At 39.0% G+C, this 26,591-nt stretch overlaps 1 protein-coding gene across 1 annotated transcript; it reads right to left on the bottom strand.

Annotated features, from left to right (window-relative positions):
- Window positions 1-616: 616 nt before the first annotated feature.
- LOC115427676 (serine/threonine-protein phosphatase 2A 55 kDa regulatory subunit B gamma isoform-like) lies at window positions 617-24,531 on the bottom strand. The gene is given in 11 exon segments (XM_030146320.1): window positions 617-2,755; window positions 5,889-5,980; window positions 8,864-9,033; window positions 10,766-10,930; window positions 11,768-11,945; window positions 12,775-12,887; window positions 13,715-13,858; window positions 13,861-13,879; window positions 14,210-14,307; window positions 23,568-23,903; window positions 24,294-24,531. Coding segments are annotated over 10 exon segments (1,350 nt in total). The 5' UTR covers window positions 23,644-23,903; window positions 24,294-24,531; the 3' UTR covers window positions 617-2,460.
- Window positions 24,532-26,591: the final 2,060 nt, after the last annotated feature.

Here is a 26,591-nt window from a genome sequence, read left to right as displayed (position 1 = left end):
TAGATCAATCAACTTGATAGAGCAGAAAATTTTAGATAGCAAGGTTCATCATTTAATTCTCAAAAAGAGAAAAACTACTTGATGCTACTACTTTTTACAGCTGAAAAAGCACAGATATTATCAGAATAAAAGTATTAAATAATCAGTTGCTCTGTTTTGTCCAGGCATCTTAGGAAATATTACAGTATGAGCCAGTTTATGCGATACTATAACACTTACACAACTAAATGGACTAACAATTTTTCTGCTTATAACTAATAAGATGTTTGTGAAATTAAATGTCCTTGTTATTCTTGTTTGAAGAATGAATCGGGGATCTATGTGTTATAATTTTTCCTGGTAGTTTGTTGAATAGAAAAACAACCAGCACTATGATATTTTTTTCATACTCAGAAAAAAGGATGCCTAAAGCCTTTAGTCTCCATTATGTAGTACATGTGCAGTATCAGCAGGTGGCGCCTCAGGATACATGACTTTTAAGTAATGATGACCCCTCTTGAGCCCTTATAAATCTAAGCTATATAATGTCTCGTTACCATAATTACACATGCAATTAATACCAGTTTATACAGTAATTGCAATAAAAAAAAAAAATCACAGCTGTACACTCATTGGATGCAATTTCGCTGAAATCTTTATTCAGAAAAAAAAACATATTAACATTATTTATAACTGTCCAGTTGACAATATTGTCATCAACATACATTAACACAAAAATATGTGACATTTTTTGGACTGGACGTTGAATAAACCTGACGGATGTTTCCACAAGGAGGTTGAGTAAAATAATAAACAGATTTCAAAAAATAAAAGATTCTGCACATTAGCAAAGTAATCAGTGAGAAAGGCTAAAAAGATTAAAGTACTATCTCTGCTGTAGCTTTGGGGGTAATCATCAGTAAGATGATCAACTTCGCTGTCCGTTTATGGATGAATGGTTGGCCATGTAGAAAAAAAAAAAAAGTTCATACATGTCAAAAACAGTTGATATATACAGACACCATTTAGGCCCTTTGATTTTTTCTTTTTTTTTTCTTTTGAATACAACATTAATCAGAAACATTCCCCATTCTTCTTGGTTCTCAGTTTCACAGAGGAGAAACTGATTCTTGGACGGCTTCATTCAAAATGTACATGTAAGTGTATGAACCGAACACTGGTAAACATGCTTCAGTGTCCAAAGACACAAACAAAGGTAGGAGAGCTCGGTCATCTATGGTTACTCGTGCTGCATGGGGCCCCGGGCCCCTGAAGCCTTTGTACAGCTGGGTCTAAATGGTTAAAAAGGCAGCCAAGTCAGTCAGTCAGTCAATTTATAAACACCTAGGCTAAATCTGTTTGACATGCAGCATCTTTTTTGCTTGATTGTTGAAATTATTTCGGTTATTTTTATTAAATTTTTTTTTGTTTTTGTTTTTTTGCTTGATTTGAGTTGTACTTTATGGTAAAGTAGCACATGAGGCAGGCCGAGACCAGAAGCAGAATCCACAATCAGGGAAGATGTTTCAGCAGAGAAAACATTATAGAGTTAAACACACTGTGGGACAGATATGAATGTGTGTTTTCACATTAGGCTGTGTTGTAATATCTGCTTTCTGACTGTAAATGTTTTAGCTCACTGATCAAAGCCCAGTTGTACATTGTCTCTCCTGACTTACGGAGAGATTCGAGGTGTCTGGGTGCACTTAGGTTTAAGGGGAGGGTCCCGAGTTCATCCTTGCACATCACACATATCATTAACTGTTACTGTCTTCATAATAACCATCATTAATATCATTTAAAGAAGAAGTTACACAAACAGAAATCGGGTAGCTGATGTGAAATCAAACAGCCAGTTACATAAATGCCCCGTTTTTTATCAGTGCCTCTGGTAAACAACCACCGAGGGTTTTGTTACACAAAACAGTGGGCAAGGGATAAGAATAGGCTTTGTTCCAGAACAGAAATGGCCAAATACAGAAAGGAGAGGAGGAGGCTGAGGAGGAGGAGGAGGCGGAGAAAGGAAGAGAGCCTGAAGGATTAAAAAAAAAAGAAAAAAAGACAAACATGTAAATGTCTCTCTGGTCTGGGGGAGGGGGGGGTTTCATCCCCCCCAGAAGCTGAGCTGTAGCAATAACACACCATCACGCACAATCCAGAAGATGACAATCAATAAATCCTCAATTCAGACTATTTTGCAATCCATAATCCATTGCATAATCCAGCCTGTTCCCTTTCTAGCCCTTTCGAGGTCCTTTCAGTTCTGGGAGGCTGGGGAGGAGGTGAGGGAGTGTGTCAGTGAGTAGACCGAGATTTGTGTATCTTCTGATCAACAGTGTGTTTCTGTGTGTTACTCTTGCCTTCCTGCGTCTTGAGGCATATTCACGGATGTGTGAGACTGTGTCTGCATGTGTACATTCTGGCATAGTTGTGTGTAGGTGTAAACTTGAATATAGTATATCCACCGCCGCCATCTGTCCACTAATGCATCTCAGAGTTGAGTTTGTCCTGGAAGATGTACAGGTTGTTGGTGGCAGCAATAGCGATGATGTTTTCAGTTGGGTGCCAGGCTGTGTGGAGGATCTTCTTGGTGAAATCCAGGCTGTCCACGCTGATGTCGTCCTTACGGCGCTTTCCTCCGGCAGCACAGACCCTGCGTGGCTTTAGGACGGCTCGAGGTTTGCTGCTTTCTCTGGATGCCTCCAGCGTGACATCACGTTTGGTGTTACGGTCAAACATCCGGAAGAAGTTATTGTAGGCTCCAGTCATGATCACACTAAACAAAAGAAGAGGAAACAAAGGACCTGGTTAAGTAAGTCTACAGATGCAGGACTCAGAGCACTCATTTACTTGCTTAGAACAAACACTTTTGCCCATACAGTTGGAATAATTTGGTTTTCAGACACATTCCTCTTTATGTTCCTATTTATACACATCAGTAATCACCTTTGATCAGATACAATGATTATATACTGTACTGTTTCCAGAGGTGCCAAATGTATTCACATTCATTACTCAGGTAGAAGTATACATATTAGGGTTTAAAAAGACTCCTGTAGAAGTTGAAGTATCAGCTCAAGCTTTTTACTCAAGTAAAAGTGTACAAGTACTGGTTTCAAAACTACTTAAAGTATAAAGGTAAATCAAAAGAGCAAAAAACGCCATTAGGACAAAAGCTTAAGCGGTGCCACAGGGACCTTTAGTGCACTACCCCAACTCCCCAAAAAGCATTTTTCTAAAGGCTATAATGACTATAACGTTACAATAAAATGTTAATGTTGAAACATTTGGGATGCACTAGTCTACCTGTTTCAGCTGCATATATGCCCATTGAAAATGAACACATTTTAGTCCAATGCAAATGTATTAAAGAACCATATATGTGTCCTACTGAGCATTAACGTGTGTTTCATGGAGCAGAAGATATGAGGACTCTTTGCATATAAGTATTGGAATGGTACAAAAAGTCAAGTGTGGTGGATCGCGTACAAACCAATAGGGTGTTGGAATGGTATATGTTTATATTTCTCATCCAACCACAATCAGATTCACTCTATCTGTATGGCGCAGTTTATGTGAATAATTTTTTTTTTTATTTGAATGATGACAAGCTGGAATGAAAACAAGCCTAAATGAAATAGGAGTAACGTGGCTATTTTTAAAATGTAAGGAGTAGAAAATACAGATAATTGCGTGAAAACTGTTTCCCAGTTACAATTAATGGTAAATGGACTGCACTTATATAGTGCTTTTCCACACCTTCATGGTGCCCAAAGTGCTTTACAAAGCCACATTCACACACATACCAATGGCGCTGCCAGGCCCTACTGGGAACAATTTAGGGTTCAGTGTCTTGCCCAAGGACACTTCAACATGTGGACAGCTGGAGCCAGGATTTGAACTGCCGATCTTTCAGTCATTGGACATACTCGGTCTACCAACTGAGCCACAACCGCCTTTAATCAATCAAAGTCACAATAATTTATCATTTACTTCTTCATTAGAAGAGGTAAAAATTATTTATTCCAACTTTATGGGCAACAGTATAGTAAACATAATAATACTGAACTGATCAGATGTGTGTAGTGTTATGTAACTGTGTGTATGCATTTGCTTCTACTGTATACTTTCATGTACACAGGTCTTAAATGAAACTTGATTAAATGACCAACTTACTTAATCCCACCTTCTAATGCATCCTTTAACTTAGAGGCCAATATAGTCATGTTTTTTTGTTTTTTACCTATAATTTTACTTTCTCATTGAAAAAAATCTTTTAAAAAAATTAAGTTGTCATTGTCTTGATTGGTTGGGTAAAAAAAAAATAGCAAAAAAAAAAAAGTCTGAGAAAGGACTATCCTAAGGTATAGGAAGTGAAATAATAGCATATTTGTGATTCTTCGACCATCTCACTCCCCAAGACCTTCTAAGAAAAAAGGAAAAGGCTAAAACAAAAACAAACATTATGAACATTTTAAGAAAAGGGCCAAAAGTCCTTTAACATGGATTGAGCCAAAGTGGAAAACTGTTCTGTTGTAAGACAAGCTGAAATTTGAACATCATGATTGTTTCTTATTCCCAACTTAAGAAAAGAGGGACGATCAGGTTTATTGTCTTGCTCAGTTCAAAAGCTTGTATCTCTGATGGTATGGGGGTGCATTAGTGTCTGCGCAATAGGCAACTTTAACATGTGGAACAGCCCCATCATTGAGCCCGTTTACATGCATGCTAAAACTCTGATCTGATCATTATCTGATTTCTCTTGTTATCAGGTTATTCAAGTGATTGTGTAAACAGCATAATGTGATATACTTTATCAGATAACGGCAGATATCGGACTGAGAAAGTGGATTAACACACTTGGATTTCTCCCCAATACTCTGATGGATGTATGCTTGTTAATCTGATTTATTTCATTCTTTTATATTTTCCCATGTGTAAAAAAAAAAAAAAAAAGAAACTGTAGAAAACAGAGATGATGTAGTCAAAAGTGAGTGGAAAACAATAATAGGAAAGTTCAGGCTACCGTCACTATGTATGTACATACCTCAAAAGAAATCCAATAATGGATTGAAACGTCTAAACCAGGGTTTTTTGATTATCAAATTTCTGAAGTGCATGCAAAAGCATCAGATCTGATTATTCTAATTGTCTGATTACTCCCAGTTATCAGATTTTTACGGTCATGTAAATGAGTTCAGTGCTGAAAGGCAACTTATGGTTCCATCCAGACAATACCTATTTCAGGGAAGATCTTCCATATTTCAGCTCGGCATTGCTAAACCACAAACTGCATCAATTACAAGTACATGGCTTTGTAGTAGAAGAGTCTGGGTCCTGAACTAACTGCCTGCAGTTCAGACCTCTCTCTGACTGAAAGCATCATTAGATGCAAAATATGAAAAAAAAGACTATTGAGCAGCTAGATTCCTTTATCAAACAAGAAAACAACATTCTTCTCCCAAAAGTCCAACAACTGGTCTCAGTTATCACATGTTTACAAGGCACTGGAGACATAAAAACACTGAATTGTTGTTAAAAGAAGAAAGGACGCTATGCTGTGGTAAACATGGCCCTGTCCCAACTTCTTGAAGACATGTGGCAGCCTTTTTTCTTAAAACAGTGAACATTCTCATCTTAAATATTCGATCTTTTCTTTGTTCTATTGTGAATAACATGAGTTTATGAGATTTGCAAATCATTGCATTTTGTCTTATTTTAAAATTTATGGAGTGAAACAGTTTTCTGGGGTGTATAAAGTTACCTCAAACTTTATCAAAGCTTCATCAAACTTATGTATATGAGCTGTTACTGCTTTAGCTTTAGTTGTTCCCATCTTAGACATTCAGTTGACACCAGGGTACAGAAATGGAAAAACACTCACAAGCACATGTAAGCACTTGACATACCTGTCCGATCCATTCCAGGCACACTCAAACTTGTCAAAGATGCAGTCATTTTCATAAAGGGAGCACAACTTGCTGCGGAGGTAATCGTGAACCTAAGGAATAAAAATATGCATTAAAATAAGAGTATCACACATAGCTGTCCTCACCATTAGGCATTGACTCTGTGTAAACCATATATAGAAGTGTGAGCAGAAGAACACATATACACACATGAAAAGCTTTGCATATAGAAAACACACTAAATGCAGGCAAGTTGTAACACACTCCTCCCTGAAGGCGACACTAATAAGACACAACAGCAGCCCTCAGCAATAAGAGAGTCAGGAGTATGTTTTAATCTAAACTCGTTTTCCATATCTGTAAATCCATTAACGTCCAGCTCTCTATTATCAAACCCACCAAGGGCATGATAATAGAGACACACATGTGAAGAAACACACACACGCACGCATTTACTGACTAATAAATCTTTTCCCCTGTGCTTTCAGCCAACCTCACTGTGTCAGCACTGTGTCCGCTCACTGATGCAAGGGCTTGAAACCTACACCCTCTCCAGCCACCACGGTCTGCATTAAGCCCCGTTTTCACATTTTGCATAAAGTCAGCAGTCAACAGTCGCCACTCAATCAATAAATGGTCAAGCTGAGGTCGGCTCATGGTAGTACATCAAATCCACTGACATTTTTGTTCTCCCCTATGGGTCTTTTTGCACCAGGTGGAATGATACAGTGTCAGCTGGAGTTTAATATATTGTCTTTTTGTTTTTTTCTTCTCCGCATTTTGTCTGATTTAGCGTACCGTGCCTCCTTCCTCTTAGATTTATGTGTATTTTCTCCCTCCATAAGGACTAAAGGTATAAATTTGTCAAAACAATAATGCGTTTTTTCCCCCCTTCGCTTGTCTCATGTTTCACTATTCACCCTCATACTGTATGCTGCTACCTCTGCCATCCTTGTTTTCATCCTCTCATCTAAACACTCTTTCTCATTCTTTTTTCCATTTCTCCTCACACAACCTCCCTCCTCTCCCGTCTCCTCCTTCCTCTCTCTCTCTCTCTGTGCTGCATTGCAGATCTAGGTGTTGGGCGCTGTGTAAGGTATCCCTCCTTCCCACTTCACTTTATGAGTGGAAGCTCAGTGGCCTATAAATAGCTCCAGTGCGTCTTAGCCTCCCACTCCTGGCTGCCTCACAGGACCTCACACGTCAACCAGATAAAAACACACACACGTTCACCAACAATCCTGGGGCTGGACTACTAAACACACAGTAAAAGAAGGAGCTGATACATACTTGTGCTGTGTACAAATGCATCATCACCTACAACTACTAACATTAATAATTAGTGGAAAAGTTAAAATACAACATCTAAAAATGTTTTCAGTGCAAGATTATCTTAAAATATGCTTGTACATGTGTATAAGCATTTATTAATGCACATTATAAGCACAATGAGTCTAAAATGAAAATAGAGTATGATTATGATTTACAGTTTTTGTCTCATGCAAAAATTATTGATGCATCTAAAGATTATTGGACAAAATTGAAAACCTTAAGCCACTAGGAGGATTTCATTTAATTCCTCTGAAGTATATTCTCTGGCTGGTAATCAATCCAATTATCCTTAAAAGGTTTTGGAAAAATCTAATAACCACTAAGTACTGAGATTCAGATAGACAATCGTCTTTCCATGATTCATTTCTGTTTTGATTTTTGCTTATTTTCTAAGATGACAATCCTCTCATTCAGCTAATGTTCTAAAATATAAAATTCAGTCCGAGACACTTCCATCAAGAAACTGAACAAACAAGTGGTGCCAGGCACAACAAACCCTGCCCCTCACACATATTTCGCCCATGATAAGTAAATGGAAAGATTTTAAGAATTCATAAAAAATTTGAACTTTGACCTACTGCTCCCAAAATGTAATGAGATCCATTCTGGGTCACTGGCAATCTATAAAGTCAATTTGGTATGAATTCAACCAATAGTTTTGCTCCTACAGAGATGTGAAATTTCGCCCGTTATAAGTAAATGGGGAAAATAAAAAAAAAGATTATTAAAAAATTCCAAAAAAATTTGAACTTTGACCTACTGTTTCCAAAATATAATGAGATCTATTCTGGGTCACTGGCAATCTATAAACCAAATCTGGTATGAATTCAACCAGTAGTTTGGCTGCTAGAGTGTTACCAATCAAACAAACAAACAAACTGAACCAAAAACAATACCCCTTGCCTCCCCTTCGGGAAGCGGGGTAATAATAATTTGGCAGAGGTGGCTCTGCTTAAGACAATTTAAGAAGGAACAAGAACTTAAATGGAAGAACAAAAACCTCCTCTAGCATTAGCCATGAAGGTCACTTATCATGTGATCCGACGTATCTTGGAACATATATTAATGATTGATTACATTTCACATCCTATACTGATGCCAAATGTAAATGAAAAAGACATTTACAAAGAAACTTTGTCTCTACAACACTGTTACACAGAAGAGTCTGACTGTCGCTAATCATGAACATCTCTGCATTGAATTTGAGATCCTTTCTTCTTTCTATATACTGATACGCTGCTGACGAAATAAGAGATGTTATGTACCAACTAGTACAATGAATTAATGATGCTGAGCTCTACACTTAGGAGGAGGTGGTCTGGATTCTGCTGACTGAAGTATAGATGATCAGCAGATGTATGAGTCAGTGATGGTGATGGGTGAGTAAAAGATCCGAACAGCTGCTACAATGTGACTGCAGTGTCTGATATAACACTCTAAATTTGTAGTAGACAAGGTTTTCAGCACACAAACTTAAAACAGCCAACACTGATTATTTCTGCCCTTTAGATGATAGCCAGATTGATGCAGACATGCAGTAATGGTTCCTCAGTTATTGATTTGTTGTCCTTGCCCAGAGCAGAGAAACAGTGCATCATCTTGCAGTAGGGAAAACCTTATCACTGTACATGAAAGAAACACACCTGGTACGTCTCCAGGGGCTTGCTCTCCATGTTGAGGTCCCAGACTTTGGCCGTCAGGTAGTCTCTGGTGAGCAGGTAGCGACCACTGTGGCTGAATTTGACATCTGACACAGAGGAAATGATCTCGGAGAAGAAAGAGCGAGCACTGGGGTCCTCAGGCTCCTCGAACACTGGAGACAGAGAGGAGGACGGTGAGTGGTGTTTAAGTGAGTCTCAGAAAGGGCAGTGTAGAGGCTGACATGGGGATGTGTGTGATCACAAGCACAAATAAAGATGAAAATATTTACATGAATTTACATGTTGATGACAGATACAGCAGAACTACTATTCAAGAATGTTTATAAGGCACCTGATATTATCTCTCTAATCCTATATGGGCAAAGTGTGGGATATGAAGGTTCTGACAGATATTTTTTTATTATTACCAAAATTATGACTAAATACTACACAGTTGGGTGCTTCTATGAAACTGGTCCCTAAAAACAGGACATGGAGGCTAAAAATTCAAACAAGCTGTAGACTAATGACATGAAGCAAGTTTGGAAGCGCTTTGGGTCTATTTTAAAAATAAATATTTACTGAGATACAAGAGAAACTATTTTTCAGATAAACCCCATTTTTATATTATTTTTTAAACAAAAATCTGTATGTAACATGGTAAAAAGAACACAAAAATTACGCGCTACTATTTTTTTTGAATATCTTTTTATTCTCACGGATACATTTTGGGAATCTAATTAATTATGCAAAGGAGAGTGTTTCACAAAAATAACCATCGCTGCAAAATCACTCGCAATTTATATGTGTTTAAATGGGCAGGTTCCACAACTAATGCAAGTGGACACGATGGATTAAGCACAAAACCTGGAATGAGATTGCCGATTCATGAAAAACCCACATGTCTGGATTAAAAAACCTCAAGGATCCTCAAATTTAACACAGAGTCTTTATTTATATCTTTATATAACGCGAAACATACAAGGACTGCATCTTGGTTTTTGTGTTGATCAGAGAAGTGATTTAAGGGTTGGGTGGGCTGCAGAAGATTTGTAGATTGTAGTATTCTGACATTTAGGTTTGACTACTTTAAGAAATGAGGAATTTAAAGTGATGATACTAAGAAAGACAATAGATGCTGTCATGTTGCAATGAATATTTTTCATAAAACTCTTGGATGTTTGTTTGGGTGTTCTCCTGAACATTTGGTCGGTCAAAGCACTGCTAAGTCTGTGCAACAAGGAGAGGCTGGTCTTTGTAACTTGGCTGTTATAAAAAGAACACAAAAGAAAAATAAAGGAAATATCTCTAGTGGGTAGTAGAAAAAAAATTCCTATGAAATGAACTGTTGTTCCTTAAGGAAACCAAATTCATGGGAGAAACAAACAGCCTTGAGGTAAAGAAATATTACTGCACAGTGAAAAACTACAAAACAGATATATTACTTTTCTGAACAGTAAGGAAATCAGTCGTTTTATGCTTGATTATTTACTTCATAATAACTCAAACACCTGAGATTTTGCATGTGTCAAGTCACTGGAAAACAACTACAACAAAACATATCGTCTGTTAGTGGAGGAAAAACATCTGTAATAAATTGTAAAAAAAAAAAACAACAAAAAAACAACATGCTCAGTTTTGTCTACAATGACACAATACTGTGAGTAAGAAGGCTATTAATGGGTGCTAACTGTGATTGGGTCAACATGTTAATACTGTGCATGTTAATTTTCATGCAAATGAAATGATAATATTTCACTGAATAATTGCAAACTTAAAGCTGTAGTAAAATAAAGTGTTTTTCTGTATAGTTAATGTGATTTTACGTATGAGTTGAATGTTTGCAAAGAGCCTCATGAGGATAACTTCAAGAAAAGCAGCTCTCAGCAGGCGAGGGTTACTCACATTTGGAGTGTTTGTCGCACAGTGCTGCTTCCCTCATGTCACAGAGGCGTAGGGTGCCTTTGCTGCTGCTGTAGACAAACAGGTTACAGTGGTAGGGGTGAAACTCTGCTGCTGTGATCACCTCTGTCAGATCCTCCATGTTAGCTGGTTTGATGTCCACAATGTCTGAGAAAAGGTGTCATCGCTCAGGGAAACAACTGAGAGTGTGAGGTTTCCCAGTGTCCAGATTTGGTTTCTGCTTTTGACCCGTTGTTACCTGTCTGATCATGCTGACACTGACTGTGTAGCAAAAACATTTATTCAGTACACGGTCATCCATGTATTAATAATATGTATGAACTATTAAACTTACACACTTGATTCACATACAAAGTCGCACAGGTCTACAATCCAAATATGTACAAAACAAAGTGTATAAATGTATATGTAACAAACACATGTAAATTATTTATAGCTGAAATAAAACAGAGCAATATAAATATGTCTTGGGGGGATTGTTGGTAATTCCTTATTCAGATAAATTGTAATATTATAAATCCTCCCCGGGTCGGGGGATGTGACTCTACTGTGTCCTACTGAGCTGGATTAGAACTCAGAAAGAGGCTGAAATATTTATGCAGCCTTTGAATTATTCATTAAGCTACATTTTCACTTCTCAAGAATAATATTCCCTCCCCCAACACTGTCTTTGTGCATTTCTTTATACAACAAAGTGGGATGTAAAATGAGAGAGTTTGTTGTGTGTCTGTGCGTATATGTGTGTGTTTTTGTGTGTGAGTGTGTGTGGTCAAGGACTGACTACTGAACATTGAATTGTACAAGCATCTCTGTAAGAATCCATGCATTCATTAGCTGTGTCCTTGCGCTTTAATAAATCTTTCTCCAGCTTTTGTGTGTGCATTTGCATGTTGATGCTAATAGCTACATACATGCATGTGTGGTTGGTTGCTTACAACAATATGGGCCTTTATTATGATCTTTGTAATCACACACAAAGGATACTGAAGCTGCGGTCGGTGATATCCAGATGCCAGAGGTTGATCCTAAGGTCATCGGCTGACATGTAGGTCTCATAATCAGAGTTGACGGAGATGGAGTTCACATGGTAGGTGTGGGCATTGGCAAACACTCGACGTGGACTAACTTCCACCATCAGGTCCATGGGCTTTAACACAGGCACCTTAAGAGACGAGGAGACAGCAGCGTCAAATCCTGTCACACTGATTGTAATAAGACAGATGGTTAAAAAAAAGTCAGAACATTAAATTTAATTTTTAGAGTATCATAAATTAATATTTAATCGACTGATTTCTGTGAGAGAGAAAGATGGTCAAATATCAGCAGATTAAATTTAATCTTGGAGTATTATTTATTAATATTTAATCAACTGGTTTCTGTGATATAAATAATACATTTAGTGTAATCAAAATTTACTTGTTTGAGCCAGATGCCATATTATTGCCAATGCATGACTTAAAGCTAATTTCTTGCCAAACTGTATTCTCACATTGAGGCATTTACAATAAAATTTCTGCCTCAATACATACATTTACACATATTTCATGTATTCTATATTGCATGCTGTGCTACCAGCATTTACATAGTCTCCTAATCTTTTTTTATACAGGATGACATTTATGTATATGCATAAATATGGCACTGTTGGCAATCACTAATTCACTCCAAGTAGAAATAGTGAAGCTATTACTTATGTAGATCCAGTGCACTTCCACATACTCACATGTACCTTTGTGCCAGTGACCCATTTTTACACATGGAAACACATCTGTACCCACTGACCCAGTTATGTTACCCAACCTACTGCATTCACACATAGATAGATAGATAGATAGATAGATAGATAGATAGATAGATAGATAGATAGATAGATAGATAGATAGATAGATAGATAGATAGATAGATAGATAGATAGATAGATAGATAGATAGATAGATAGATAGATAGATAGATAGATAGATAGATAGATAGATAGATAGATAGATAGATACCTGTAAGGAGGTAACAGTAGAGATGTCCTTGATGCGGCCCTCCTCATCCTTCAGGTTGTATCCCTCTGGCCGTTTGTCTCTTTCACTCACCTTCCACAATTTAATGGTCTTATCTAAAAATAAAAAGAGCCATTCAACAGTCAGATGATTATAATGATCTGATAATATGAAGTGAGCATTAAGATATTAGATATTAGGCAGTTGCTTTGTAGTTCAGAATCTGAGGATCTAAGATTAGATGTGATCACAAATATCACAATAGCCTAAATATAGTAATATACTCACAAGCCTTAAAGTCAAGAAACTTAAAAGAATATCTAACTGTGTGTATGATTTTGACACAAAAATCCACAACTGACAGCTCAGACTGTAAGGTTTTGAAATATTTTTTGCTTGAATTCAACACCGGCAGACAAAGAAGGTCTCTGTATTATACTGACAAAAATGAAAGAAAGCTTTCCAGCAGCAACAGCACCAAAGTGATGAGGCAGGTCTTACATTTTTCATACCCTCAATCATAAATAATATAGTACTTAAATAAATCAGTAATGGCACGCTCTGGGAAAAACTATAGATTTCCAATAGTTCCATAGAGTCAGACCGTAAATTGACAATGAACCTCTTTTATGCAGCAAACTAATGCACTTCAGATATGTGATGCAACATTGGCAACAAAGTAATGTATGTATCCCAAACTTAAAAAAAAATATTTAAAAAATGTCTATCGTAAGAGAAAACCTCATTCTTAGCTCTACAACTTAACCTGTTAATGTCTCCAGCAAACTTTAATAACACTAATATGTATGTAACATAGATATCACACTTTAGAAAAGGCAGTGTTTTATCCTTTATATGTCATGTCATAAATTTCTTGTAAAATTCTTATGTTCCAAAAGGGGTCATTTCAGGTGTGACAAAAAGTACTCCAGGCATCTCTCACCATTGGTGGAAAGTAGGAAGTGTGCAGCATTCTGCTGAGGCAGCCATCGGATTTTATTGATCTTCTCCTCAATCTCCAGACTCTTAAGGTAGTCGAACTCAGGTTCATGGCTCTGGAAGGTGCTGTAGACATTGTACTCTCCCTGGAGAATGGCTCAGTCTTGCTCTGTGGAAAGAGAAGGAGGAGGAAAAATGACAATGGAAAGGAAAGGTGAAAATGGTGCACTTTCCTATATGTACCATCACAGTACATGTAATACCCAAGGCTAGAGTCAGGCGCCTGCACCTTCATCATCTGAAGAAATAGCCTTGCACAGACTCTGCACAGTTATAATGATACACTCTCTGACACAGCAGGAGCATCAACTATTTATCAATCAATCTAGACAGTAGCTGGAGGGGGACAGTGTGTGCTCATCACTACTCTCACAGCCAGAATGAAAAATAGTGTATTTCTGTGCTTGTGTGATTTGTGTTTGCGAGTCAGTGTGCATACCTCAGGTTCCCTCTGAAAGATGACCACTCGGCCCCCTTTGTCCCCTGTGGCCAGGAGCTCTCCTGTGTGGTTGAACTCAACAGTGGAGATGATATCAGCTGAGGAAAGAGGATGAGACAGGGAGACAAAGATGGAGAAAGAAATATGAGAAGGAAGAATGACAGGAAGAGACAGACAGAGAGAGACCATTAACTAATTGAGACATATCATCATTCATCTGCAGTTTGTTTATGTTTGCCTGTAAATTAACATGTAAGTCAAATGCCAATGCATTAACTGTATGTGGATATAGCGTAAGCAAATTAATGTATCAAATAAAATAATATTTGATCACTAACAAGTATTCTGTGTAACTCTGACATAGTATACATATTATTCACAATATATTAAAACAATGACACACATACACACAAACACACACACATGACGGTGTTATTTGTGTGTTTGTGTGAAACATTGATCATACACAATACGTCGCTCATTGTCTGTTTGTGTGTATATGGATAAATCTGATACTTTATAATCTCTGTAGTATCTGAAAGTCCATACACAGCTCAGGAGGTATTTGTATTAATCTATTTCAGTTTGACATTTTCTCCAGGTTCATTTGCATATTTGTGACAGTATCCACATCACTCGCTCTGTGTCATGAAACACCAACAGAATCTGATCCAGTGTTAACAGTGTAAGTACTCTGCATTTATTGATTTGGTGTTTTCCATTTATTCCGTCTACTTATCCTCATGCAACACTTCCTTTGTACTGAAGATAGAGGTATTAACTTTTTAGTTTTGAGATTGAATTGATCCAGAAAATATCATAAGTAATTGTTATCCTAGTTTCAGCGAAATGTAATAAGTATGAGATGAGCTCATTTGTTGCTCTGAGCCAAATATAATTATCTGATGTCATCTAACCTTCTGAATCCACACTAGAAACACTGAAAACACTTACAAAACTAGTTAAAATGATACAATAATGAATCAAAGCCATCACCATGCATGTTTCCTACTTCTATGATCCAGGCTTCATTGTAATACACTTGTTATAATTAGGCTTTCCGTAATATTTACTTCCATGAAAAGCACAAGTAAGCACATCAGTTGAGTTTATCAGCAGAACAAAATGTTCAGTCCTGTTATTACATTTCAAATTTGTGCGTGGACTGTGTCCTCCACAGTTTTCACACTTGTAAATACAATGAACAGACAGCTGGTGATGCTGATCACCATGGTGATGACTTTGGTACTTTATGAATATTATCCAACACTGTCCTAAACATCCAGATTCACAGACTTCCATTATCAAACCATTAAATTAATAGATGTGTACTATCGCTTTTATTCCTCTCAACAACAGTCTGCATTGTAACAAAAGTAGCGCTACACAGTTCAGCCAGTTCATAAATGGGTAGTTTAGGTGTTGAACGGACATGTCTCTTTTAGATTAACCAAATCACCAATCTATTTTGAAAAGCTGTGTTTGCGTCATGAGAAATTATGCCTCTTTGGCTTTACTCATCAAAGTCTGTCCATAAAAAACAGCTGAATACAAGCATATGAATATAATGTTTTGCTTGTTTCTAACTTTATATGTTTGTCCGGACAAGGGAGGATAACAGCCCAATGCACTAACAGACTCAAAAAACTACAAAAACTAGCAAACATGGAAAAGTATAATTTTTTAAAAAGACTCTTCAAATGATGGCCACACACATGGTAAATCTCAGGGTCCCCACAGAAATTTTGCTCACACAAAACTGGGAAAATGAAGGCAGCATCCTTTTGACAAGAATGAAGACAATATTACTGTCACATCCACCACAGTCCAACCCCAGGGTGATATCTGTATAGCAAAAGTTCAGATCTATTATTTCATTATCCATTATTCAATTACTAAATACAGTCTCTCAGAATGTCATTATATTGGCTTTAGAAATAATACTTAAGTCTGCAACAATGGAGTTAGTTTTGGTAGAAAAGAACACAGGGCCTCAATAACCATTAGCTGTGATAAAAATAGAGAATGGAATGTGGATTTATTGAGAGCCAGAGTGATTCAAAGCTGAAGCCTTGCCTATACTGTGGTGGCCTTGAGAAAAGGAGAGGTTTTATGATGAGGGGAGGCAGGGATGGCTACACTGTCTCTACTACAACACAACCGTATTTATCCACCTCATCTGTTACCGGTTACCTTTTTTCTGTTATAATTTTGTCAGTTCAATAGATGGTTTATTTATCTGTAATCCCTTATTTCTCATTATTCTAGGCTTTTGCTTTTCTCTCTCAATTCTATCCCTAATTGCTAATACCCATTTTTTTCTATTTTTTTCACATCTGTGGTTGTCCAATTACTCCCTTTTGCCCTCTTTCACTCTCTCTAATTTTTTTTCATGGTTGTCTATCCACATTCAGTGGTGTCTCTTATCCCTCCCCCACGGTACACTGTTACTAGCTGTAGGGTAGCGTGTATGTAGTGGTGGTGATGCTGGTGGAAGAATGGGAAGGATGGAGAGGGAGGTGGAGGGAAGAGGCGCTGGGGCGGAGGCGGCGGTGGGGTCCTCCGGTGAGCAGGGTTGCCATAGTAACAGGCTGAGCCAACCAGTAGCGGCAATACTCATAACAGTTAACCGTATATGGCAGTCTAGAGAAGGAGGAAGTGGAATTCATCAATCCAATCCTCACAGGGAAAAGTAGCACGGTAAAATAATTATGCCGCTGCAGTTTTGGCCACTAACAAACATTACTGAATTGTTATCAGGAGATGAACAAACTGATAGAAACTAGGGATGTGCAGATACCTATGCATGCACACATTTGGACACAAACATAAACCATTGTGCATGCAGTTGAATTCACAAACACTCATATTCACAAACACTCATAAGCATACACGGGTATTCTTAATACACAATGTTAATGTTGATAATAATGCACAGGAAGTGTGAATGCTTAAATCTATGTGTGTGTGTGTGAGCACATTTTCAGACAACTGTGTCTATGGCTGCATTGGGAAACAGCTAAACTAAGCAAAACCACTTGAGCGGCACACAATATAACTGAATAAAATATGGAGCACACTCTCGCCTGTCTCATCCTGTATCTGGCTCTGAACCACCAACTTCTTTATCTTCCAGTATTTCTCCCTCCAACAAATAAATGACAAACACATCTCATCTGTCTCTCTTCTTTATTAGAAGAACATTTCATGGAAATGACCCACTACAAATATAAATAGCATCTGCAGGAAAAGGAATCACCATGAGTACTGTGACTCCCCAAAGAGGCACAACTGGCCACTGCTCTGAAATGTGTAATGAGAGTAAAGTTGTCTGTTATGTTGTTTGGTTGCTTTAAGTTGATTCCACCCAGTCTGGATGAGTATGTGCTATAGCAAGCTTGCTGTTTCTGTCTCCCACAGACAGTCCATTAGCATCAGCAGGCCTGTCTGACTCATCGCCACACTGCAGGAGCTGGGGGAACACACTGTGACTGCAAGTGCATGCGCCCACACATACAGTGGATATCAACACAAAAATAACACACAAACATGAATGAACCCATGACACAGAGATGCATAAAAAGCATGTACACACAAGTGATGCAGCCACACAAAAACTGAAATGCACTCAAAGTTATTTACAAGGACAACAACTATTCAGTGATAAAAGAATGTGAAATGTTTGTGTGAATCTGCCAAGGTACTGAAAGGATTAATCTGTCAAAAAAATCAAAATTTTAGTAATGTTTACTGTAAAAATATCACAAACTTCAAATGTGACAATTTAATGCTTTATGGGAGCGTTAACTAAAGGTCTTTTAATATTTTGCAGCACTTGGGACAGAAAAATGCATAGAAGGTGTTATCTTTACAAAATTGTAGTAATTTTTTTGCTTCTACAGTGTAAGTAATAGGCATGGCAATTATTGACGGACAGAGGAGGAGAGGAGAGGAGAAGAGAGGAGAGGAGAGGAGAGGAGAGGAGAGGAGGGGAGGGGAGGAGGGAGAGGAGAGGAGAGGAGGGAGGAGAGGAGAGGAGAGGAGGAGAGGAGAGGAGAGGAGAGGAGAGGAGAGGAGAGGAGAGGAGAGGAGAGGAGAGGAGAGGAGAGGAGAGGAGAGGAGAGGAGAGGAGAGGAGAGGAGGGGACGTCCTGCAGCCCCAATTATAGATATCTTAGGTCTGGGTAAACACAGACCATTAAAGCCGAGCCAAAAACACACACTCCTTAAAAGCGAGGACAAGCCACTACACAGCAGGAGATTTGTGTGTGTGTGTTGCAGCTCAAGCACTCCGTATTTCCTGTGTACATGTGCACAAGTGTGTGTACACAATTACCCAGTAGAGAAATAAACTGGTTGACGGGAGAGAGGGAGAGGAGGGAGAGACAGAGGCAAGGGGAGAGACAGCCGGAGGGAGACGTTAAATTGATCCCTGTCCTGCAGTTTTGGAGTTATCTGGAAAAACTGCTTATGTGTTTGTGTTGCAAGTGCACACGTGTGAAGAGGAGAGATTTAAGCCCAGCACAGCAGGGAATCTGCCATTTCTCCAAACACACATCGACACAATGAAGCAGAGTCGGTTGTGAGACTAATGGTTCTAGACACAAACAATCAGAATCACAAACCAAACCGGGTGTGCATGAAATATACAAGTGATTCTACCAGCAAATACATCTTTACATGCAGGAATTGTTGCAGCCACAATGTGAGGGGAATTTTCAAGAAAAATCAATTGTTATAAAAGATTTGTGAGACTGTAACCAAGAAAAAGATTAGAAGCTAAGCTGGTTTATCCTCAATCTAACCATGGTGATATTGAAAACTCACATTTCGTTTTGACATCTAATGCATACTGAGATGTAATCCCATATTCAAGAAACTCTCAGCCTTTTACAAGATCGCATTTATCTTTCAGCTGCACATGTATGCATGTCTATATTCTAATGGAGACAAATAGACTGTGTAGACTGTGTGTGTATGTGTCTGCATGTTTGTATCAGTTTCTATGTGTATCTTTGATGGTCTGTTCCTCATAATTACATAGGCATAAGACAGATTTGCTTTCAAGGCGACAGGGTGTTGTCTGGTCAAACTATTTAAGGAAATCAATCATTGACACTCATACACACACTCCATACACAGTCCTCACTGACAGAGACAAAAATAAAGAGGCAGGTACATAAATAGAGACACAAAAAAGAATAAGGCAGACAGACAGAGACAAAGTGTTCTTTGAGATATTTATAACACTCACGTAAAAATTCACCTGACTCAGGCTACACGTGCTCACACAACCAGCACCAACACACACCAACACATACAAACTGTCTTATTTCACACTGGGGTCATGTGGCGCAGATGTGCGACATAAATGTGACCTTCGGGATAGAAGAGGATAGAGCACACACCTTCAGTGTAAGAGGCAAACGGCTCGGGCTCCAGAGAAAGGGTAGTGATGTCGGAGCACAGGACCTGGATGGGGCTCAACATCCTGGGGGAGGACTCCAGGGTGGAGAGGGGTGGACAGGATGGGCGGAGCTCTTCAGGCTATAGCCAGGAGCAGCCCTGCAAGAGGAGCAAGGATGGAGGGAGGGAGGGAGGGAAGGAAGGGAGGGCGAAGGGTAACAAGGAGGAGCAGAGGGAGAGGAAGGTGGGAAGGAAGGAGGACCGGGCAGGATGGGGTTGGTTAAGGGTAGGGACTGAGTTACTACATCACCACATTTGGCCATGAGTACTCACCAGAGAAGAACTACTGATGGTGTATTCATGATCATACTGTATCTACATACTATATGCAATGATGTATTTGGGTTTAGAAGGGAAACTACAGCGACACATGCAGGATGAACAGAAAAAGGGAGCTAATGTGGGACAATGTGTGATGTGTTTTATTACACAGTATATTTCCTCTGGCCTCTTTTCTAAAACACACTGTCACAGGTGCTAAGTCTATGCTTAATACACTACAGCAGCAAAAAAAAAAAAATCTGGTTACATCTCCAACATTCACCCAGGAGTGACAATACATTAAATCTGCATCTGTCTTTTGTACATTTGGTTGCTTTTGTTTAATCAGCAGTCCAAAAAGAAATGTATTCAATAAACTGAAAAAATAAAATAAATAAATAAAAATCAGGAAGGCTGAAAAGCTGACTTCAGCAAATGTTTAGCAGTTTTCACAGTAAATTATTTACATATAGAATTAATCAATAGTAAAAGTTGTCAGCAATTTTTCTAATAGTACTAGTAGAATATTATAAAAGGATGACTAGTCATTATATGACATTGGTATATCCTGTTGACCCTCATATTTCCAATTTTCATATTGTTAGAATCAATCAATCAAATTTTATTTATATAGCACCAAATCATAACAGAAGTTAGTTCATGACACTTTACATATAGAACTGGTCGAAACCAGACTCTCAGGAACAGGAACTGGATAAAAGTGCCGATTCCACTCATCTAAACTGAAACCTTGTCTAACCCTCTCGGTTTATGAAACGTTTTTGCAGCCAATTGATGTCCAACACCAACTTAACTGAAATATAATTCCCTACTTATGTGACATTTTGGCTCAGCAGAATATAATATACAAAGCAGAGGCCGAGAGATAACAGATTTTTGAAGTCTGATATCGTAACAACAGTTTGGAACAGGAAAAAGCCATTATTGAGCCCATAACAATCCCTGAAAAGAAATCTGACAGAATGCAAGATTAATAAATAATAATACAATTTTGACTTTATTAGAAACTGGAGAACTATTGAACAGAATATCTAAGTAGAAATAAACATGTAGATAACTGAACATCAAACTCAAAGTTATGCTTATCAATCAGAATTGGTGAAAAAAGTGATTCTAGGAGGGATTTTTATATATTTTTTTGAGCTATTATTTCCCTTAAAGGTCAGTAATCCCAGGTCAGAAGAATAATATTCACCATGTGCCATTATAGGAGCCAAGCTCTACCTTTAATGATAGTAATGGCTAAAATGGTACTAATGACATTAATGGGCTTTTATTGTATCAATTAAAAATTATGAATTCTGATGTAAGGCAGTTGTTGGCAATACAGTTGTTCTAGTAATTATTATCACTTGCTCATCCATCATTGCAATGCCCACTGGAGGTGAGGCTGCAGCAAAGGGGGACAGGGGCAACAGGAATGACAAAAAGGGAGTAGGAGATGGACGGCAGAAGGGAGGGGAGGATCTGCAAGGTAGAGGGAGGTTAAGCATCGCTCCCCGGTAGGAATTAAAGGGCAGGGGAATCCCCACAGGACGACTGACAGACACACTGTTATGCACACACAGGCACACACACATACACACACACACACACACACACACACACACACACATAAATATACAGACACACAAAAACTTGCAGACATATAAACCCCACGTATACACTGACAAGTGCAAACAAAAAGACACACACTATGTGCTTGAACAAACATGACTCACAGACATGAATATGAATGCTACAAAAACAGAAGTAAAGAAAGGTGGAGACACACAGGAGCTAACAAAATACACCCAAGCATAAAATCACATGCACCACCTCGCCCTTTCACCATCACCCTACGTCCTTCTGTTTAATACACACATACAGAGGCACATTGTGTTTGAGCAGCCTTTAGAGCACTGTTGGATAATTGTTTGGCAGACGCACCACTTCAACACCGGGCAATGCTGCGAGTTGCATTAGAGGGCTGATAGGGAAAGGGAGGGAGGGGGAGGGAGTTGATAGAAATGGGGAGATCGACGGGGGATGGGGTGAACATGTAGGAGGTGGATGTAGAAAAAGAGGCAGGTAATGAATCAGGTTTTATTTGGTGACAAAGAATGATCTGTGGCCATTAAGTGTGATTTTGCCAGCACATTTGTATTTATTCCTCTACAACTATGTATTTTCAGGTTGTTTTCCTTGTGTTGCATACCCTTTTAGACCTGGTGTGTATATGGGTGTGTGTCCACCTTGCTGTGCTCATCAGCAATTCACCCTGAATAATGTCTGTGTCTGCCTGAGATGTGCGGAATAATTAATACAGCTATTATTGGTGGGTGGAGACAAACTGTCAGTCATATTGCCCAAGTATGAAAGGCAGCATGTTTATTATCACAGACTGTTGCTATGACGATAATGGATGATTGGTGATGGGTGTGAAGACTGATTTCAACTCCTCAAAGTCCTTTGAAATGGACAAAGAAACATATTTCCAAAGGAAATTTGTATAAAAGACAGATAAGCACACAAAGACACATTTTTTTTTTTTTTGCTTCTCAACAATTTGTTGAATGCACACACAAGCATTTACAACACAATCAACAGGCAGCATTACAGGTCACCCCTGGCTGTGACTCTGAATGCAGGAAATTGCATTGCAGTGCAGACACAGGAAGCATAATTCCCTTTCTGCAGTGATACAGGATCATAAATGAGCTCGCAACACATTCATGACCTGCAAATGATAATCCGCTGTTCTGGTCTAAGAGGCGTGGTGAACAATGAGGCAAGTGTAAGAAACGGATTGGGGACAAACAGACAGGGAAGCTGGTGAGCAGGTGAGATTAGTGTTGTAATTGAGATTAGCAGGAGGGAGCTAAGGTTGTCCAGGGTTCTAATCCATCTGTTTTATGAAACAAACTTAAAGAATTCATTACTGCTGCTAGAAATACCACAACCTCCAAAGTGATATGTTTTATATTGAATTTGGTACCACTACTGTGATGTATTTAGCGAGACAGTAAAGCAGAGAGTATACTACTACTACATTACAATTTGATATACTATACTGTGAGGGAAGAAAAATGTGTGGGATATTTCACCTTCTCTTTTCAAGAAATTATACTATTGAAGAAATTAAAAACTATTATCCCACTATTTGTCTCAGAAATAGAAACTAAAACATACAAACACACATGCACGCACGCGCACACACACACACACACACACACATTTAGACACAGGGCTGATCAATTGTTCCCTGTGGTGTGACAAAATAGCTACATACAATAGTACAAACAAATAAAAAAGGAATGTTAGATGTAGGTGCATAACAAAATGAAAGGATAAGAGGGAAGAACTACAAAACTCATCTAAAACAAGGAGGAGAGAGTGGTATGCTTCCTTTTTCTTGTTGCTCAGTCTGGAATTTAAGACTATTTATCAAGCAGCTTTAGATTAGGTAAGACTGAAAAGCTGTACTAAGCTGGTTTTGTTTTGTCTTGCAAGCAAGCACACACAAAGTTGGCAACACACGACAACACTTCAAAAGTCCAATACATATAGATACTGGCTCTCATGGGACATACGCTTTTTTACACACACACTTTCCTCTCTTATCAGCTTACCTTCAGTCACATAGTTGTGGTCGGGGAGGAAGCCGCGGTGGTTGAGCGTCGGGGTGGCGTCAGTGTCTTCGCCCATCAGCGGGGCTGGATGGAGCGCCCGTGTTGGGGGGGCAGCGTGGTGATGGCAGATAGGTGGTGGAGGGGGTGGTGGGGATATCAACCAGCACAGTGCCCATACTGCTGCCCGCTGACGCCTCCTCAGCACAGGGGCGCAGAGCCAGGCATCCTATCCTTTATTAGGATGAGGGGCTGGTAGTGAGGGATGGGGCCAGTCCCAAAGGAGGGATGGGTGGATTTTGGAGCCCACACTGCTCCGTCTTAAAGCCAGATGTAAACCTGCAGAAAAAACAGTTTGAGGGATTTAAAAACTATCAGGGATGAGCTTGGTTTGAGAAGAGGAAGAGGAAGAGGAAGAGGAAGACACATCACTCTTGGGATAATCAAGTACACCTCGTGTCCACCCTGCAGCTGTTCTACACAGATATGACCAAACCAATTCTGCATCCTCACAAATACAAACAACATGTACAGGCTTTGCTCTCAGACCTGGTTAAACTCACTAATTTATGATGATGCTCCTTGAGAAGAAGAGGAAGAAGAAGGATGAAGAAGCGGGGAATGGGGGGGAGGGGAGAGACGGATGAGCAGAGCCACTGGTCGGTATCTGCAGTGCTGCTGTTCCTGCAGTGAACTTACATGCATGGACACACACATACACACACTCACCTACGCACTCGACAGCTTATGGGTCAGGTACTCCTCAGTGGATCCTCCATGAATAACATGTCTGCCTTCCTCTGTGCCTCCCTCTCGTTTCTCATATGTTCCAGTATGAGGATGGAAAACCCTACTGGTTCTGCGTTCTGCTGCAGTCTGCGTTCTGGCGTATGTATGAAAGGCAGAGTGAGAGGTAGAGCGAGGGGGAGGGAGAGGGAGAGAGAGCAAGAGAGGATCTGTCCTGCTGTGCTGGTACGTGTATGTGATGCATCAGAGCAGGCACCGCCCACTCCCTGGTGTAGCCAATAAACAGAGAGCCGAGATCTGCCTGACCACTGACTGCAGGTGATTAAATACAAGACAGATACATGGAAAGATGAGGAGAGGCAGAGTGGGAGGAAGAGCGGAAGTGGCTAAAAGTCTTTTAAGGTGGAGAGGAATGTGGAGAGGAGGAGAAATGACAGGGGGAGGCTGGTTTCCCATCAGTGAGTAGTGAAGATGAGCACTGTAATTCACCTGGAAATATAATTAAATCAGCACTGAAATGACTAACACTGACACCAATGACACACATTCATACAGACACACATACATCTACTCTAATCAAGTTGGCATGAAAGCTCAGGTTAGATGTCTCACAATTCAATTACAGTTCACCTGCCAACATTCAATTCAGTGATACTACAATGATACTCAACGCATCTCAATGGATTGCATCCTAAGCATTGACAAATCAAGATATTACAAACTGCAACAGCTCTAAAAGGCAAGGTGATAAAACGGTATTATTCAATCAATCAATCAATCAAATTTTATTCATATAGCGCCAAATCATAACAAAAGTTATCTCATGACACTTTACACGTAGAGCTGGTCTAAACCAGACTCTCAAGCCAAATTTACAGAAACCCAACAGAATCCTCCAAGGATTCTTGGTGACAGAGGTGAAGAAAAACTTCCTTTTAACAGGCAGAAACCTGGAGCAGACCCTGACTCCTGGGGATGGTCATCTGCCTTGACCAGTTGGGGTTAAAGAGAGAGGTTAAAAGAAGAGAAAAGGAGAGAGAGAGAGAGAGAGAGAGAGAGAGAGAGAGAGAGAGAATTATTATTATTAGAAATATTGATTGACTTGAATTGAACTGAACTGAGTTGAACTAAAGAAAACTGAATATTGTGATAATCATGGGTGGGATCTTCTGAGGTTCAGTGGCATTTATGTAAACATCACCGATGTTTTGTTTTAGATATATGTGGGTATACACAGTATATTGTACTAAGAAACAACAGGGTGACTACTGCCAATACCATTACATTTAAAAGTATGTAATATTATGAAGAAAGCTGCTACATATGTTGTGATTAAAGAGGTGAATAAATCATTAAAATTCTACTGAATATATCCTCATGACTGCTAAAGATCTGAATGTAGCCTATGCGATAAACACTGCAAAAATCAGTCATACGCAGTGTTGTGCAAGTTACTTCCAAACTGTAATACATTACAGATTACTTGTTACTGTTATTTAAAAGTAATTCCCTACCTTACAATATTACTGTCTCAGAATTGTACTGCGTTACATGACTCCTCGAGACTCTGCGTCACAAATAGCGCATGTGCAGTAGAACCCCCCAGTACAAGTGGTCAAGGGCCTTGGGATGCATACGTTTGCGACCCGAAGTTCATGTGGATGTAGATTTTTTTTCCAACATTTTTCATGTTCAAACAGGGGGCATGGGGCTGAGGAGTAGATAAAACCTTAATTGATAAAGAATTCTAATTAGTCATAGAAACGTTAGCTTACCTTGTCATTGCTGATCACAGGGATCATGCTAACTAGCTTCTTAAAGCAGGGTTAGTGTTAGTACTGAGCAGACGTCCATGTGGACAGTGGACTGTCCTCTGCCGCCTTCACCCATTGGCTGAACACAAACAGGAAATAGAATTTCCCTGCCGCATTTTTGATTCCTTAAAGCACAGATGTAAAACATGCGGCCCGGGGGCCAAAACCGGCCCGCCAAAGGGTCCAATTTGGCCCCTGGGATGAATTTGTGAAATGAGGAAATTACACTGACAATATTAACAATCAAGGATGTTAGAATCATTTTGGGTCAATTCAATCTCAAGTGGGTTAGAACCAGTAAAATACTATCATAGTAACCTATAAATTATAATGAAAACTACAAATGTTTCTCCTTGTTGTGTAAAAAAAAGTAAAATTACACAAAAATATTTACATTTGCAGACTAGCCTTTTACAAAAAATGTGAATAACATGAAAATTCTTAAGAAAAATAAGTGCAATGTTAA

The sequence above is a fragment of the Sphaeramia orbicularis genome, chromosome 10, assembly GCF_902148855.1.
Source record: "Sphaeramia orbicularis chromosome 10, fSphaOr1.1, whole genome shotgun sequence".
NCBI lineage: Eukaryota > Metazoa > Chordata > Actinopteri > Kurtiformes > Apogonidae > Sphaeramia > Sphaeramia orbicularis.
Note: the sequence above shows the minus strand (reverse complement) of the source record. Positions and strands in the feature narration are given on the sequence as shown.